General features: G+C 37.1%; 1 protein-coding gene across 1 annotated transcript in view; it reads left to right on the forward strand.

The window, feature by feature from the left end:
* Nucleotides 1–17,892, forward strand: part of LOC127445557 (protein sidekick-1-like) — a 317,499-nt gene that overhangs the window by 267,114 nt on the left and 32,493 nt on the right. Inside the window, exons 32-38 of the mRNA XM_051705711.1 lie at nucleotides 5,492–5,686; nucleotides 6,007–6,208; nucleotides 11,931–12,034; nucleotides 12,799–12,869; nucleotides 15,434–15,566; nucleotides 17,225–17,281; nucleotides 17,704–17,805. Of these exons, the coding sequence (XP_051561671.1) occupies nucleotides 5,492–5,686; nucleotides 6,007–6,208; nucleotides 11,931–12,034; nucleotides 12,799–12,869; nucleotides 15,434–15,566; nucleotides 17,225–17,281; nucleotides 17,704–17,805 (864 nt within the window). The remainder of the gene's footprint in view (nucleotides 1–5,491; nucleotides 5,687–6,006; nucleotides 6,209–11,930; nucleotides 12,035–12,798; nucleotides 12,870–15,433; nucleotides 15,567–17,224; nucleotides 17,282–17,703; nucleotides 17,806–17,892) is intronic.

Consider the following 17,892-nt stretch of genomic DNA (forward strand, 5'->3'; position numbering starts at 1 on the left):
GTTCGCAATCCGTCACACTGCTAGCATGCACTAATACTAAAGTTACCTTTGGTTTGGCTCTACACTTTGATTTTCTCAATGAGGGCTCGTTGCAGTACCATATTTGACCACAGATTTCCATGAGGGGCGCTGTAGAGTTCGGGAGGGCATTTCGGCTGTATTACTTAAATTGTATGACTTCAAAATAGAATGAAAACTTGTACTAGGCCTGCTTATAAATACATATGTCAGCATTCTGAACACATGTATGGGTTAACAAATAACTTAATTGTCAGTTTATATTATGGATCTATGTTTTCAAGTGAATCGATATTTATGTGGGGCTGCCCATATGGACAAGCCCTGCCTGCAACTGTTCTTTCTTAAATTGTTGCATTCAAAATTTGACCAGAAAACAAGGCTGTCGAGGTTTTTCCTGGGTCAAAAATGGTCTTTGGTGGTGGCTGATGTACACAGTCATCACATGCGTGATGCAGTTTTTAGTTTATTTTTTATTTATTTTTTTACATAATTGCAATGAATATTTAAGATATTTAGTTGCCTTTCATGTTTGTAATGAATATGATTTATTTGATCATCTGAGCATCTAGAAACCTCTGAATTCAACAGAGTTTTTGTACTTCAAGGTGCTGTGGGAAGTCAAATTAACTTAACACCTTATTTCTATAGGGCTTATAATATTCATGAGTAAACCACTGAGAACTGTGAGGAAATGTAGAGGAAATGTTTGTTTCCTTCTCCATAACAGATACTGTTTTCCTTTTACCAGACTCTTAATGATTTGGGAATCATTTCGTTTATAGGAATATCTGACGCCAAACCAGGCCAGCTTGTTTCCTAATCTCAGACATCATCAGAACAGGAAATGTATTAAAATAGTACACTTGAGTTTGTTAATAATTTATAGTGGTTAGTTAGGTAGTTAGTCTTTTATTTTTTTATTTTTTTATCCCCTTTTCTCCCAATTTGGAATGCCCAATTCCCACTACTCGTGGTGGCCTCTGCTTCTGAGACCCTCAATCCGTGCATCTTATCACGTGGTTGTGCATGACACCGCGTAGACTCCCAGCATGTGGAGGTTCATGCTACTCTCCGCGATCCACACACAACTTACCATGCACCCCATTGAGAGTGAGAACCCCTAATCACAACCACGAGGAGGTTACCCCATGTGACTCCACCCTCCCTAGCAACCGGGCCAATTTGTTTGCTTAGGAGACCTGGCTGGAGTCACTCAGCACACCCTGGATTCAAACTCGCGTCTTCAGGGGTGGTAGTCAGCATCAATACTAGGTTGTTAATCTTTCTTAAAAAATAAACTGTTAATTTGTTAAAAATAATAGCCTAAACACATTTAACACCACTTTTTTAATACAACTTCAACCAAAAGTTTCAGGAATTTTAACAGTAAAAGACTGTAAAAATGCTACAGTAAAAAAACTTAAATTGGTTAGCAAGTAGTTACCTTAAAATATATGTTAAAAATATATATATATATTTATAAAGACAATACATGTAGTTTTTACTGTAAATTATTGTTAAAATTACGATAAAAAACAATAATCGGGCTTTCTCAGAATTCCCTGCATGACCTATTACATTTAATTATATTTTATGGGAATAGTTATGTTTCTTCTTATTTTTAGTATCAGTTATGTACTTTGGGGTGTTCTGTGTTATATCTGATGTAGTTTAGTTAATGTTTATTGTATAATTTTAATTTCACATGTGTTACCCTGATGGTGTTTTGTGTTTGTGTGAGTGACACTGAACACTGTCTCTGCATGTTTATAGGTCATTGCTCCTGGAAGGGCCACTATTGATGAACTTCATGTCATCATGTGCCCTTCTGTAATTACTATGGTGATTAACAATACATTATAAAGTGAAAAGCAGATTTGACAGTTTAGAAGGTTAATATATTAAGTTTATCATTTAATAATATAAACGATGGTACTGCACCTTAAAATATACAGGCATCAAAATTACATCTCGTAAAGGCTGAAACGTGGTTTCCGTAAAAACAGTTTTAAACTGTAAAATTTACAGGTTGTTCTTTAAAGTTTTTTACATTTTACTGTATTTTTTTACAGAATTATTCTGGCAACTACAGCTGCCAGTGTTTGTTTTTTTTTTTTTTACTTTTACAACTGGAATTTTTTTTTTACAGTGCAGTTGTAATGAAAACTTCTGTTACAGTTTACTGTGATAAATGTTAGTTAGGGTGTTGTTGATGTGTAGATGTGAAAAGTCTTGTAATTGATGCTGGTGAAGAGCAGTGTCATGTATTCCCTGTTTTTGTTTAGACTTTTATGTTGAAATTCTTGTTTAGTTCCCCGTTCCTGTTTCCTGTGTTAGTTTTGTAGTCCTTTGTAGTTTTATTTCATGATTGGTTCTCCCTGATTGTTTCCCCAGTTGTTCCTTGTTTTCCCTTGTGTATTTAAGCCTTGTTTCTCCTGGTTAGTTTGTCAGTCTTCACATGTATTGTCATGTTCTGTACTTGGTTCCCTGTGTTTTGTTTTCTGTGTTACCTTGTTCATCTTTTGTTTACATTAAAAGCCACATTTAGATCCTCCATCCTCACCTGCTTCGTTACAAGCAGGTGTTTCTCCTCAGCAGTGCTGATCAGAATGTCAGTGTTGTAGCTGTTTGAAATGGTTGAATTTTTCCATAGCGCTTTAAAATACAGTTGAAGTCAGAAGTTTACATACACCTTAGCCAAATACATTTAAACTTGTTTTTCACAATTCCTGACATTTAATCATAGAAAACATTCCCTGTCTTAGGTCAGTTAGGATCACTACTTTATCTTAAGAATGTGAAATGTCAGAATAATAGTAGAGAGAATTATTTCAGCTTTTATTCCTTTCATTACATTCCCAGTGGGTCAGAAGTTTACATACAATTTGTTAGTATTTGGTAGCATCGCCTTTAAATTGTTTAACTTGGGTCAAACATTTTGGGTAGCCTTCCACAAGCTTCTCACAATAAGTTGCTGGAATTTTGACCCATTCCTCCAGACAGAACTGGTCAGATTTGTTGGCCTCCTTGCTCGCAAATGCTTTTTCAGTTCTGCCCACAAATTGAGGTCAGGGCTTTATGATGGCCACTTCAATACCTTGACTTTATTGTCCTTTTTTTGTGTGTGTGGCCATTTTGCCACAACTTTGGAGGTATGCTTGGGGTAATTTGTCCATTTGGAAGACCCATTTGCGACCAAGCTTTAACTTCCTGGCTGATGTCTTGAGATGTTGCTTCAATATATCCACATAATTTTCCTTCCTCATGATACCATCTATTTTGTGAAGTGCACCAGTCCCTCCTCCAGCAAAGCACCCCCACTACATGATGCTGCCACCCCCATGCTTCACGGTTGGGATGGTGTTCTTTGGCTTACAAGCTTCACCCTTTTTCCTCCAAACATAACAATGGTCATTATAGCCAAACAGTTCCATTTTTGTTTCATTAGACCAGAGGACATTTCTCCAAAAAGTAAGATCTTTGTCCCCATGTGCACTTGCAAACTGTAGCCTGCCTTTTTTATGGCGGTTTTGGAGCAGTGGCTTCTTCCTTGCTGAGCAGCCTTTCATGTTATGTCGATATAGGACTCGTTTTATTGTGGATATAGATACTTGTCTACCTGTTTCCTCCAGCATCTTCACAAGGTCCTTTGCTGTTGTTCTGGGATTGATTTGCACTTTTCGCACCAAAATACGCTCATCTCTAGGAGACAGAATGTGTCTCCTTTCTGAACGGAATGATGGCTGCGTGGTCCCATGGTATTTATACTTGCGTACTATTGTTTGTACAGATGAACGTGGTACCTTCAGTCATTTGGAAATTGCTGCCAAGGATGAACCAGACTTGTGGAGGTCCACAGTTTTTTTTTTTGTGAGGTCTTGGCTGATTTCTTTTGATATATCAAGGAAATAGGCACTGAGTTTGAAGGTAGGCCTTAAAATATATCCACAGGTACACCTCCAATTCAGCAAAAGATAAATTAATTTGAATATCATATAATTTGCTTCAGCGGCCCGAAATTTAGCTTCGGCAGCTGCCGAAAAATGTTAAATGCAGGAAAAACCCTGGCTGTGAGCCACAGAAGTACAAGCTGTTCAATGGGCTTCATTCATGAAACATAAGGAGAGTGCAGTTCTGTGTAAATTGTTCATAAATCTATTCTTACGTAAATTGTCACGTTCTAAATTTTACACAAACAGAAGCAAGGCTTTGAGACATACCAGTACAGTCCATTCAAAAACAAGCTGAAGGAATACATTTGTAAAACCATTCTTACGTAAGTTATTACGTTTAAAATTTGATGCAAAAGAAAATGAGGCTGTGAGACACAGAAGTACAGCCCATTCAATGGGCTTCATTCATGAAATGCAAACAGAATCCAATTCGGTGTAAATTGTTTGTAATTCTTTTCTTACTTAAATTGTCACATTCCTAATTTCACACAAACAAAAACAAGGCTGTGAGACTGAGAAGTACAGTCCATTCTGTGGGCTTCATTCATGAAACACAAACAGAAAAATTTGTGTGTAAATTATTCGGAAATCTTTTCTTACGTTAATTGTTGCATTCCAAATTTTACTGAGACAAAAACAAAGCTGTGATCCACAGAAGTACGGTCCGTTCAGTTGGCTTTATTCATGAAACACAAACTGAACGAATTTCTGTCAATCTTTAAAACCATTCTTATGGAAATTATTATGTTCAAAATTTGAAATTAAACAAGGCTGTGAGACACAGTAGTACAGTATGGGCTTCATTCATGAAACACAAACTAAACAAATTCATATGTTAATCGTTCGTAAAACCATTCTTACGTAAATTGTTGCATTACAAATTTTAAGAATACAAAGCTGAGAGAGACAGAAGTATAAACGTTCAATGGACTTCATTCATGAAACACAAGCAGAATGCATTTTTGTGTAAATTGCTCATAGATCTACTCTTATGTAAATTGTCACATTCCAAATTTTATGCAAGCGAAAATGATGCTGTGAGACCTGGAAGTACATTCCGTTTAATGGGCTTCATTCATGAAACACAAAGAGAATGAATTTATGTGTAAATTGTTCATAAAATATTCTTAAATGGTCACATTCAAAATTTTTGACGTGAATTAAAACAAAGCTGAGGCTTAGAAGTACAGTCTGTTCAAGGTGACTCATTTAATTGTTTGTAATACCGTTATTGCATAAATGGTTGCATTGGCAAATTACATAAAAATTGTTTCTTAAATGATTCCCACAGAAATATGTAATTGTAATGTGGAAAAACATATCTTCAGTGTTTAGTCAGCTGAAAGATCGACACCCAAATTCACGAAAGCACGACATATTGTACAGATTGGACTTCAGTCCCTCACAGCCTTGTTTTCATTTGCTTTAAATTAAATATTGCATCTACTATGACTATGGTCTATATACTAAGGATATTCTACAGCAATACAAACCTAATTTTGGATTTGTTACTGCAGGTTATCAGATTTCTTACCGTCTGGATATCAATGACCCCAACAAGTTTACCACAGTGGAGGTGGGGTCCAACACACGACAGTTCACTGTGACAGGACTGATCCCAGAGTCGGCATTCGTGTTCCAAATTACAGCACGTACACAAAAGGGCTGGGGACCAGCGGAGGAGGCCATCGTCATTACAACAGAAAAGAGAGGTAAGTTAGACCAGCTGGACAAACACAGCTCATGTCAGCTTTAGCTCATACCACTTTACTGGCTGGTATACCAGGTCGAAACCAGGTCCACCAGCTGGTAGTTCCATTGCTGATTTTTGTACAGTAAATGCACAAACAGTGTGTTATTTGTCAGACTAAAGGGCCATTCACACTGAACACGTTTTTGCATATGTCTGCTCTGTTTTTGAAATCTTTTTTATTTCTGACTCTGTATTTAAACTCCAGCTCAAAATTAGCCATGAGCGGGGTCTTTGACACATGCATATGGCCACAAGTGAGTTGTTACGATTTTCCCACAGACCGTCCACAGCCCCCTCGTCGACTAAACGTGCCTCAGAACGGGGTGGAGTCCCGAAAGCTGCGACTTCATTGGACAGCGGGGGGAGACGGCTCTTCCCCTGTGCGCTACTTCACCCTGCAGGCATTAGAGCTACCTGACGGAGAGTGGAAGACCCACACATCCTCCATCGGTCATAACAACACCTCCTGGGAGGTGGATAGGTAACACACGCACACACAAATCTCTCCCATAACTGCCTGTGCAGAAAATGACGGCTACATGAACAGTCACTATTTATAGCATCATGGTTTTTAGGGCTGACAGGCAGCATATATTATAATACACAGGATAGTATAACATATGTGCACATTAGAAGTTTGGATTTAAAATATATAAACTTAGAAAAAAATTAAGCAATAATTGAACAAGTCAACAAATGAAATCTATTGTATTGCAAAAATGTGTCAAGAAGTATCATGGTATATAAAATGTAGAGTGATAATACCATGCTTTTTTGGAAATGTACCATGGTAATACAATGTTTTTTTAAATACTATGGTTATACCATGTGATTGGATATATACTTACCATAATTTTTGGACATGTACCATGTTAATAAAATGTTTTGGATATGTACCATGGTTATACCTTGGTGGTACCTTGGTGGTACCATACATGTACTGTACCATGGTCATATATTGATGTTTTATGGTTAAACAATGGTTTTTGTTGTTGTTGTTGTTTTTTAAGTATCATGGTTTTACCTTGATATTCAGACATGTACCATGATAATACCATGTTTTTAGGAAATGTACCATGGCAATACTTTGCTTTTTGGACATGTACTATATTTTTTTATGTGTCGTGGTAATACAATGTTTTTTTTAGAAAAGTACCATGGTAATACCTTGATTATTTTGAAAATGTAGCATGGTAATAAAAAAAATTTTTTTGGGGGGGGGGGGGGCAAGTGCACCATGGTAGTACCTTGGCTTTTGGACATGTTCCATGGTAATACCATTTTTTATTTTCTGGACATGAACCATGGTTGTACCATGGTGACCTGTACAGTACCATGGTAATTAGGGGTGTGCAGCAAAGCCATTATCTGTATCTGTATATGTTACTTTCCCAAAATTATCTGTATCTGTCTCTGTATTCGGATAGAACCAAATGTGGATGGAGCTTAAACCGGTAACACGTCAAAACGAAATGAAACGATCATTTTTAAAATGTAACTCTATAACATATAATATATATATATATATTCTTTTTTTTTTTTATATATAAAATATGAGTTGTATATGCCTATTCATAATAATAGCCTAATACAATTAATAATACTAATTATTGTTATTATTATTATATTATGTTAATATTATTTAATTAAATTGTTATTTTATTCTTTTATTTCTTACCAGATGAAGCTGAATATGTAGGCTCATGAACTGTAGAATATGTTGTTTACTGAAGCACAAGGTATCAAAAAAGTCAAGCACACATTTTGCAGTGAACATTAAATACAGACATTAAAAGAAATTAGAGTAAATCTATATAGCCTACAAATAGGTGAAAGTCCCATAAATATATCAGGAATTTTTATGAGACACTCGAGGCTGATTTGTGCACACATATTTTAACATAATGTGGAGGATATAATTATTTAGTTAAATTACATGTACAAAATTAGCTAAATGCAGTAGAATAAATGGCAAGAGTGAGCTTCTCTAGTTTTACCAGAAGAGAATATGGGGGAAAGAATAATAATAGGCTAATAATGAAAATAATAATAATAATGTTACATTTATATAGTGCCTTTCCAAAGCTCAAGGACACTTAACATTTTCAAATTTAGTACAGTTTAAAGGCAGGGCTTGTTTCAGTTATTTGTGTCAGATAAGCAGGAATATTCTGAATAGATGTACACTTTATGGAGCATTTAAACCTTTATGGAGCATTTAATTTTTTTTTGGAATAAAGTCTTAACCAGATACAGTACTTCCCTTAATTGGTGATGTGAAAATAAATGTGGTCAACTTTTAGAGGCAAAAAGATGAGCTCCAATGTGAAATCATCACTTCATGTCAGGAATTTTACATCACGCTCGGGTTGGTTTATAAATGAATACATGGAAATCATTACGTGTGAATCGTGTGATATTGTACATTAACATAGACATTTTAAAGAGTGTAAAATGTACAGTATATGATGTAATGTTACGCTTGTCAAGCTCCAGACGCACACAATTATCGGAGACCGCAAACGGAGTCGAGATCGCGCCCATGCGATTTGAAATCACACCGTGCGCATTTTTATTCGTATGTTTTACACTTTAGTAGGCTGCTTTAGTAGGCTGCTTTATCCTTTAATATTGTTTCTATTATTCAGATGAATCCGCTATTTGTTTTGAAGTCATTATTCGTGCCTTTCCGAATATGGTATTCGGCTTCAGGCACATCCCTTATGGTAATACCATGCTATTTGTCACAGTACCTTCTAAATATCATTGATTATACAGTAAATACAATAACAATTTAGTACCAGGAGATAACAAAGTACCATGGTATTACTTTATGATGGTACCACCAGTGTTAATTTTGGTTTGGGTGAGAGGAGGGGTCCATAAGAAACAACCCACAATTAAAGCTCTTTGAAACAACCCACAATTAATGCTCTTCAATCTAAAAAATGCAATTACACGAAACATGTAGTACTCTCTATATATTATAGACATCCAGTCAGACACTGATGAGACATCATGGAGAGGAAAGAAAAATAGACAGAGAGAGAGCATGGCTGAAGCAAACTGCAATCATAATCAAACTGACCGTCCGGTTGCCTGATGTCTAATCACACAGCCATTCAGCTCCGCCCGCTCACTAACTGTTTTCTGCAGTACTGCAGCTATCTTTTTCTCTTTCTCTCTCCTGCCTGTTCTTCTCATCTTCACCTGTCTGATTCATGCCGTCTTTTTCATTCACATCTCTGAATGTCCACATGCATTAAGGGGAAGGATCTATTGAGCTAAAGCACTTCAGGAGATGCCTCCCCATAACACCATCATTCTTAACCTATTTGTAATGGAACCATTGGAATATGTCCGAATTCAGTACCACTTGATTACCTACAACCCACATGCCTGATCATTTAATTACCCATATCATATACGTGCATAACCCTGACATCCAATTATCCAAATCATAAGCCACTGCACTATACAGTATATATTAACTATACATAACTATACAATTCTGTGTTCAAAAAGCATCTTTCTCCACTGACATTCAAAGTAGCATACGCTGACAAAATAGTTTGCTTCCATTCAGTTATAGCAGATGTTTTACCAGTGCCCGCTCATAAAAATGTGAAATGGACATTTGCCTGTCTGCTACTTTTGACATCACAGCTCAGGATAGTCGCTAGTGAAAAGCTGGGGATTGTCATGATGTCATTCTCCTGCGACTCCGATTAGGTTGTGAATGCCGTTTTATGCTGAGTTTATGTTGAGTTTACTGCCAATCCCTTAATATCTTGTGTGTAGATATTCATAAAGTGGTTTGCAAAGTTTGCCTCAATTTCTTTCTGCCTCTGTCTCTCTCTCACACACACAAACACAGACACAAACACACACTTTTTTATAGTTATTGTTTTGAACCAAGAGGATGTTTGTGTTCAAATCATCTTGATTCTCAGAGGAGCAAATGCCTCCAGCTATTAAAACAGAAATGCCATTAACAGTCCTCGTCTACAATCCCCTAATTATAAACACACACGCACATAAACACTCACAGAGACACAAGCACCCTCACGGTCCTGATTCTCAAATCACTAATTGCTCACACACAAACACTAACACACACACAAAGTTTTCCTGATGGCCCACTTGGATATATGCTTCCCACAACCCCCTGCCGTGTTTCCTTCCAGTGTCCCCTCCAACTTTGAGATGCAAATGGTTGAAAAACAAAAACAAATGTGCAGTTGACTAATGATAAATGAATTATGAGATATCCTGATACATCTATAAGTATGCAAATCTGTTTTGCCAAAGTGACATGTGTCCAATCAGGGTTACAGGGGACTATTTAAGCATTTCATTGTGGGTTAGGCAGACATGTCTACTCAACAGTTGGTGATTAATGCTTTAGATTTCAGCTGGGAAAATTGATTTTCTATGATAGGTTAATTAGCAAACAGTGTTATTTTTATTTTTATTTTTTTTTGCCCCTACATTTTGTATTTCGGGGGCATTTTTATGACATTCAGTGGTAATTTTGCCCCAAGCCCCCATTAATTTTTGATCCTGCATCCTACTTACAGTATAAGAGATAAATCAGCTATATCCACAACATAAACTTAATATTACAACATATATTTGCACAGATTATCATGTGAATGCACAGGTGAGCTAAGAGAACTAAATTATGTGTTAATTGTGAATGTGCCATTGCCACACCAATGCGTAATGCAATATCATAATATACATTTACATATTTGGCAGACGCTTTTATCCAAAGCAACTTACAGTGCCCTTATTACAGGGACAACCCCCCTGGAGCAACCTGGAGTTAAGTGCCTTGCTCAAGGACACAATTGTGGTGGCTGTGGTGATTGAACCAACAACTGCTTCTGCTTACTAGTTCAGTGCTTTAGTCCACTACACCACCTAATGCTATTATTTTAGGACCTGGTCTTAACAACAAGGACAGTTTTCACATGTTTTATTTAGTTTGATATATGTTTAAATGAATAAACATTTCTGCATTTTTAAAGGTTTGGTCTGTTATCCTTTGACCTGACATTCGTCATTTTGCACATATCATCATCTAAAGCGTTATTTTTGTTAACTATAATTATGTGTCAGTTCAGAGTAAAATTGACTCATCTTAAAGGAATATTCCGGGTTCAATACAAGTTAAGCTCAATCGACAGCATTTGTGGCATAATATTGATTACAACAAAAATGTATTATGAAAAAAAAGCAAAAATCTTGGTTACAGTGAGGCACTTACAATGGAAGTGAATTGGGGCCAATTGTTTAAAATTAAAATACTTTTTTTAAAGTATAGCCACAAGTCAAACAATATGCGTGTAAATATGATTTTAGTGTGATAAAATCACTTACTAACCTTTCTGTTTGAAGTTATAGCCATGACAATGTAATGTCAACAAACCCTAAAACCCTAAAATGTCCATTTTAACAACGTTACAGCTCAAAAAATACATGGGTTTTAACAGAAGAATAAATGTAAGTGCTTCTATAAAATTTTAAGCTTCACATTCCTGCATTTAAACCCAATTGTCCACATTCACTTCCATTGTAAGTGCCTCACTGTAGCCTTGATTTTTGCTTCTTTTTTTTTAAGAAAAGGAGAGACGAATCGAAATTCATTTTTGTGGTAATCAGTGGCATAGCCAATGGTGGGCCAGACCCAGGTCCACCCAGAATATTACAGATTATTCTTTGACTTCAAATATATATTTATATAATAGTCTAATGCATAAATTCTGATTTCTAAAAGTGTTAAAGAACGGTTTGAATGTGCCACCTTTCTGTTATTAAAGAAAATTTGGTTTAAAACATTTTTGACCTTTCCATTTTTTATTGAAGCCCACCCAAAAGTAATTTCCTGATAACGCCCTTGGTGGTAATCAGCATTATGCCCCAATTGCTGTCGTTTGATCTTAACTTGTATTGAACCCGAAATATTCCTTTAAAGAATATGACATGACAAAATATTTCCAAGAGGATTTTTAAAGGACATTTTTGGCAAAAACTATGGCACAAAAAAAGTGTAAAAATTAGCTAGCAAGAGCTTGTATCTTGATGCTTCACAACAGAAGACCCAAAATGCATCTCCTGTGATTTCATTTGGATTGTGAGAATGATCTAGTGTGTGTGTGTGTGTGTTTGTGTGCTGGAATGCATATCTTTTCTTGTAGGCTGAAGCCATACACCTCATACAAATTTAGAATGATGGCCACAAATGATGTAGGAGACAGCGCCTTCAGCAAGGAAACTGAGCCAGTTACCACACTGCAGGATGGTAATGTGAGATTCTGTGTGCAAAGTAGGGCTGGGCAATATAGCCAAAAAAAAATCTCAATATTTTTCAGCATTTTGACAATCTTGAATGTATATCGAGATATTTATACATTTGCTCTAAAATAGCTTGAAAAGTTGTTGTTGTTTTTTTGTTTTTTTCAATCAGAGAAACCATTTCAACCAAACAACCACTGTACACAAGTATATTACTGGAAATAATGGAAGTGTGATATTTAATCTTTTTCATTTATATACACTAATATAGCAGTACTTTGTCAGTTACTTCTGTGAACATTCTGGTGTGATGATGCAAACGGATTGTTGAATCAAAGTTTTGAATCGGCTCATAAAAGCGGACAGTTTGAACTGATTCACAAAAAGAAATCGACTTGCCAACTCAAGAATATCACCCTATTTAAATCAATGATGCTCTTGAAACATCTATGCTTTATTTGCATTTTGCAAGACAGGGAGGGATCGCAAAACTAGTCTAATGACGCTGTCTTTAGGGTTCTTAATGGCAAAATAAAAAGTTATTTAAAGTCATTGCGAAATTCACAATGTTGCTTTATTTATATTGCCAACAAAATCATTGGGAACATATTAATATTCAATGTATTGTCTAGCCCTACTGCAAACTGAATTAAAATATAATTTAGAGTGCTTTTTGATCTAATTATTTGTGACTTGTTTACTTGGACAAGATTTGGATGGATGGATGGATGGATGGATGGATTGCTTGATTGTGTTTTTCTTTGTGTTTAGTGCCGGGTGAATCTCCTATCATTTTGAATGTCAAACCTTCAACCACAACATCTGTGATTGTCCAGTGGCAGGTGAAACATCGTCCAACTTAAGTCTTTGTTCTTACTGTATATGGCCTCTGTTCCAAACCTTAGTGAGCTGCCTTGCTGTCTATGATCAACATAGGCAGACCGTAGCTATCTTCTATATAGCATCCTTATCTAAATAAATTATGGGATTTATGCTATTATGAAATGCTTTACATAGACAGAAACTATGCTGACAGTCACTCACACTCACCACTTAAATTGTGCTCCTTTCATGAAGCACACAAGTGACTAAACTAATGCTCACAGTTGATTCCAATAGTTTTCTGTTAGCACATGTTGCTAAGCTATCACACTGAAACTAATAAGCACTGAAATTGCATAGCACACAGTTATTGGGTGAAATTGTTCATTTTACCTTTGCCTCGGAGGTGAATCTCTTGATTCCCTAAATTGGTGTAGAAAGGCCACTCACTAGGTTTTGGAACAGAGCTAATGTGTGTGGGTATATATGTAGGCATGACAAAAACTTTCTCTGTTTTTCGTCTAACTGAAGGGTCAGAATGTTAACCACATCTAATAGCAGAGTTGTGTGCAAAGTATTCAGCTGCCCTCTCAATGTTAATTATGTTTGGCAAGCAGGTTCTCAGCCTTACTTTTTACCCTCTAATTAGTTAGCAATTGTTTCACTTACAGTTGAAGTCAGAAGTTTACATACACCTTAGCCAAATACATTTAAACTCAGTTTTTCACAATTCCTGACATTAAATCGTAGAAAACATTTCCTGTCTTAGGTCAGTTAGGATCACTACTTTATTTTAAGAATGTGAAATGTCAGAATAATAGTAGAGAGAAATATTTATTTCAGCTTTTATTTCATCACATTCCTAGTGAGTCAGAAGTTTACATACACTTTGTTAGTATTTGGTAGCATTGCCTTTAAGTTGCTTAACTTGGGTCAAATGTTTTGGGTAGTCTTCCACAAGCTTCTCGCAATAAGTTGCTGGAATTTTGGCCCATTCCTCCAGAAAGAACTGGTGTAACTGAATCAGCTTTGTAGGCCTCCTTGCTCGCACACGCTTTTTCAGTTCTGCCCACAAATTTTCTATCGGATTGAGGTCAGGGCTTTGTGTTGGCCATTCCAATACCTTGACTTTGTTGTCCTTAAGCCATTTTGCCACAACTTTGGAGGTATGTTTGCAGTCATTGTCCATTTAGAAGACCCATTTGCGGCCGAGCTTTAACTTCCTGGCTGATGTCTTGAGATGTTGCTTCAATATATCCATATAAATTTCATTCCTCATGATGCCATCTATTTTGTGAAGTGCACCAGTCCCTCCTGCAGCAAAGCACCCCCACATTATGATGCTGCCACCCCCATGCTTCTCGGTTGGGATGGTGTTCTTTGGCTTACAAACCTCACCCTTTTTCCTTCAAACATAACGATGGTCATTATGGCTTAACAGTTCAATTTTGTTTCATCAGACCAGAGGACATTTCTCCAAAAAGTAAGATCTTTGTCACCATGTGCACTTGCAAACTGTAGTGTGGCTTTTTTATGGCGGTTTCGGAGCAGTGGCTTCTTCCTTGCTGAGCAGCCTTTAAGGTTATGTCGATATAGGGCGCATTTTACTGTGGCTATAGATACTTGTCTACCTGTTTCCTCCAGCATCTTCACAAGGTCCTTTGCTGTTGTTCTGGGATTGATTTGCACTTTTCACACCAAACTACATTCATCTCTAGGAGACAGAATGCATCTCCTTCCTGAGCGGTATGATGGCTGTGTGGCCCCATGGTGTTTATACTTGCATACTATTGTTTGTACAGATGAACATGGTACCTTCAGGCATTTGGAAATTGCTCCCAAGGATGCACCAGACTTGTGGAGTCCACAATTTTTTTTCTGAGGTCTTGGCTGATTTCTTTTGATTTTCCCATGATGTCAAGCAAAGATGCACTGAGTTTGAAGGTAGGCCTTAAAATACATCCATAGGTACACCTCCAAATTACTCTTGTCACGCACAAAGTAGATGTCCTAAACGACTTGCCAAAACTATAGTTTGTTAATATGAAATCTGTGGAGTGGTTAAAAAATGAGTTTTAATGACTTCAACCTAAGTGTATGTAAACTTCTGACATCAACTGTATTTTTTCTATCTATTCACACACAAGCAGATACATTTGCAAAGTCGGCCTGTTTTGACACCATCTTAATTAACTTTGCCTATAACACTGATCACATACTAAATAGACATATCCATAATAGAATAGGAGAGTGTGAAACACATATTAGGCTGAGCGTGAGCGAGGACAACCTGATCAGTCCTTCACTGACCTGTGGTTTCGGCTAACTTGTCCTCTGTTGATCTATGCTATCTTCTGGGCTGATGTGTATTGTGCAGTAATTACTTTCTGTCACCGTCTCTAACTGCTAATTATTCGGCAGCAGGCAGTCAAGACGCTGTCTTTAACATTCTTTCATTTAGTATCATCACGGGTCATAAACTGAAAAGTCAGGTGAATATTTCGTAGTCTGTGTTCAATAGAGAAATTAAGCACTAGTTTGCTACTTGGAGACTGATTGAAACTGTATATGTCTGTGTCTGTAGCCACCCCAGGAGAGAACTGTCAATGGTGTTCTTGTGGGATACCGTGTGTATTATCGTGAGCTTCCACATGAGGACAAGGCAGCCGAACCAAAGTCTGCAACCAACCGATCAGCAATGAGTACTGACTTTAAAGGTTAGAATTTCCATCCATCCATCCATGATTTGAATAAAAACTGTTCATTTAAATATTATCATATGAAGCATTTTTATGTTACCAGAAAAAATATATAAACTCAGCAAAAAAAGGAACGTCCCTTTTTCAGGACACTGTATTTTAAAGATAATTTTGTAAAAATCCAAATAACTTTCTTTAAACAATGTTTTCCATGCTTGTTCAATGAACCATAAACAATTAATGAACATGCACGTGGGAACGGTCATTAAGACACTAACAGCTTACAGACGGTAGGCAATTAAGGTCACAGTTATAAAAACTTAGGACACTAAAGAGACCTTTCTACTGACTCTGAAAAACACCAAAAGAAAGATGCCCAGGGTACTTGCTCATCTGTGTTAACATGCCTTAGGCATGCTGCATGGAGGCATGAGGACTGCAGATGTGGCCAGGGCAATAAATTGCAATGTCCATACTGTGAGACGCTTAAGACAGTGCTACAGGGAGACAAGAAGGACAGCTGATTGTCCTCGCAATGGCAGACCATGTGTAACAATACCTGCACAGGATCGGTACATCCGAATATCACACCTGCGGGACAGGTACAGGATGGCAACAACAACTGCCCAAGTTACACGAGGAACACACAATCCCTCCATCAGTGCTCAGACTGTCCGCAGTAGGCTGAGAGAGGCTGCACTGAGGGCTTGAAGACCTGCTGTAAGGCAGGTCCTTACCAGACATCACCGGCAACAACGTCATCTATGGGCACAAACCCACCTTCGCTGGACCAGACAAGACTGGCAAAAAGTGCTCTTCACTGACGAGTCACGGTTTTCTCTCACCAGGGGTGATGGTTGGACTCGCGTTTATCGTCGAAGGAATGAGCGTTACACTGAGGCCTGTACTCTGGAGCGGGATCGATTTGGAGGTGGAGGGTCCGTCATGGTCTGGGGCGGTGTGTCACAGCATCATCGGACTGAGCTTGTTGTCATTGCAGGAAATCTCAATGCTGTGCGTTACAGGGAAGACATCCTCCTCCCTCATGTGGTACCCTTCCTGCAGGCTCATCCTGACATGAACCTCCAGCATGGCAATGCCACCAGCCATACTGCTCATTCTGTGCGTGATTTCCTGCAAGACAGGAATGTCAGTGTTCTGCCATGGCCAGCGAATAGCCCGGATCTCAATCCCATTGAGCACATCTGGGATCTGTTGGATCTGTTGTCTTAGTTGTTGAATCTTTTTATGTTCATACAAATATTTAGACATGCTAAGTTTGCTGAAAATAAAAGCAGTTGAAATTGAGAGGATCTTTCTACAATTCCTGAGTGAATTTTGGTCTCAAACTAAGAATATTGCTTTCAAACTGTAACGTTTGTTGCCAAATGACATTTGTTTTTGTTGTTGATGATGATATCAATGCAAAAAATAATATATATATATATATATATATATATATATATATATATATATATATATATATATATATATATATTATTATTATGATTATTATTTTATATACATTTGTTTTGTCAGTATAATGCTACTTTCTATTCCAGACAACTGTTTTGTCTTCTGTGCTCAAGGGCATTTTAAACAGTGTCCCTTGTATAATATCTCTCACTGTCTCTGTATCTCTCCCTCTCTCTGGGTTTATTTCACTACTCAAACAGCCAAGAGCACTTTCAAAACAGTGAGCAGCCCTTCATTAACAGAATTTGAATTAACGCGTAAGTATTTTTTATATTATTTTATTTCCTGAGCTGTTTCAATAGTTGTAATCTTTGAAGTGTTAACACAGTCACATTAAAGCCTGAAGGCTTTCAAACTCCCCTTACTGTCTTCTCATCTCCTCTACCTTTATAACAAACACTTCCGCTAGTCTTCATGTTTGTTGTTCAGCCTCTGGCCTTGTCATGATCTGCAGTGAGGAAGGCAAAAATCAAAATCTATTTTGTCCCTCCACATCCCTCACATCCCACAATTTTTTAAAATTCCTTTTTTCTCATTTTCTGGGTCTCTCTCTCTCTGCGTTTCCCTTTAACTAGTACTTCCACACCTCAGCACACTCCAACTTTTGTTTGATTGCTGCTTCCATCCAAATGTTTTGTTGCTCACTAAACTTTTTAATGGATTTAATGATGTTTTTCAGAGCTCAGCAAGTACAGACGTTACGAGATCATCATGACAGCATTTAATGTTGTTGGAGAGAGCCCTTCAAGTGCACCGGTAGAGGTGTTTGTGGGAGAAGCAGGTACAGTCTTACAGCTTATCAAGATAACAGTTGCTTATATGGTTCAACTAAAAAAATAAATACATTTAAATTTATAAATGTAATTTA

This window comes from Myxocyprinus asiaticus, chromosome 8, assembly GCF_019703515.2.
Source record: "Myxocyprinus asiaticus isolate MX2 ecotype Aquarium Trade chromosome 8, UBuf_Myxa_2, whole genome shotgun sequence".
Classification (NCBI taxonomy): domain Eukaryota; kingdom Metazoa; phylum Chordata; class Actinopteri; order Cypriniformes; family Catostomidae; genus Myxocyprinus; species Myxocyprinus asiaticus.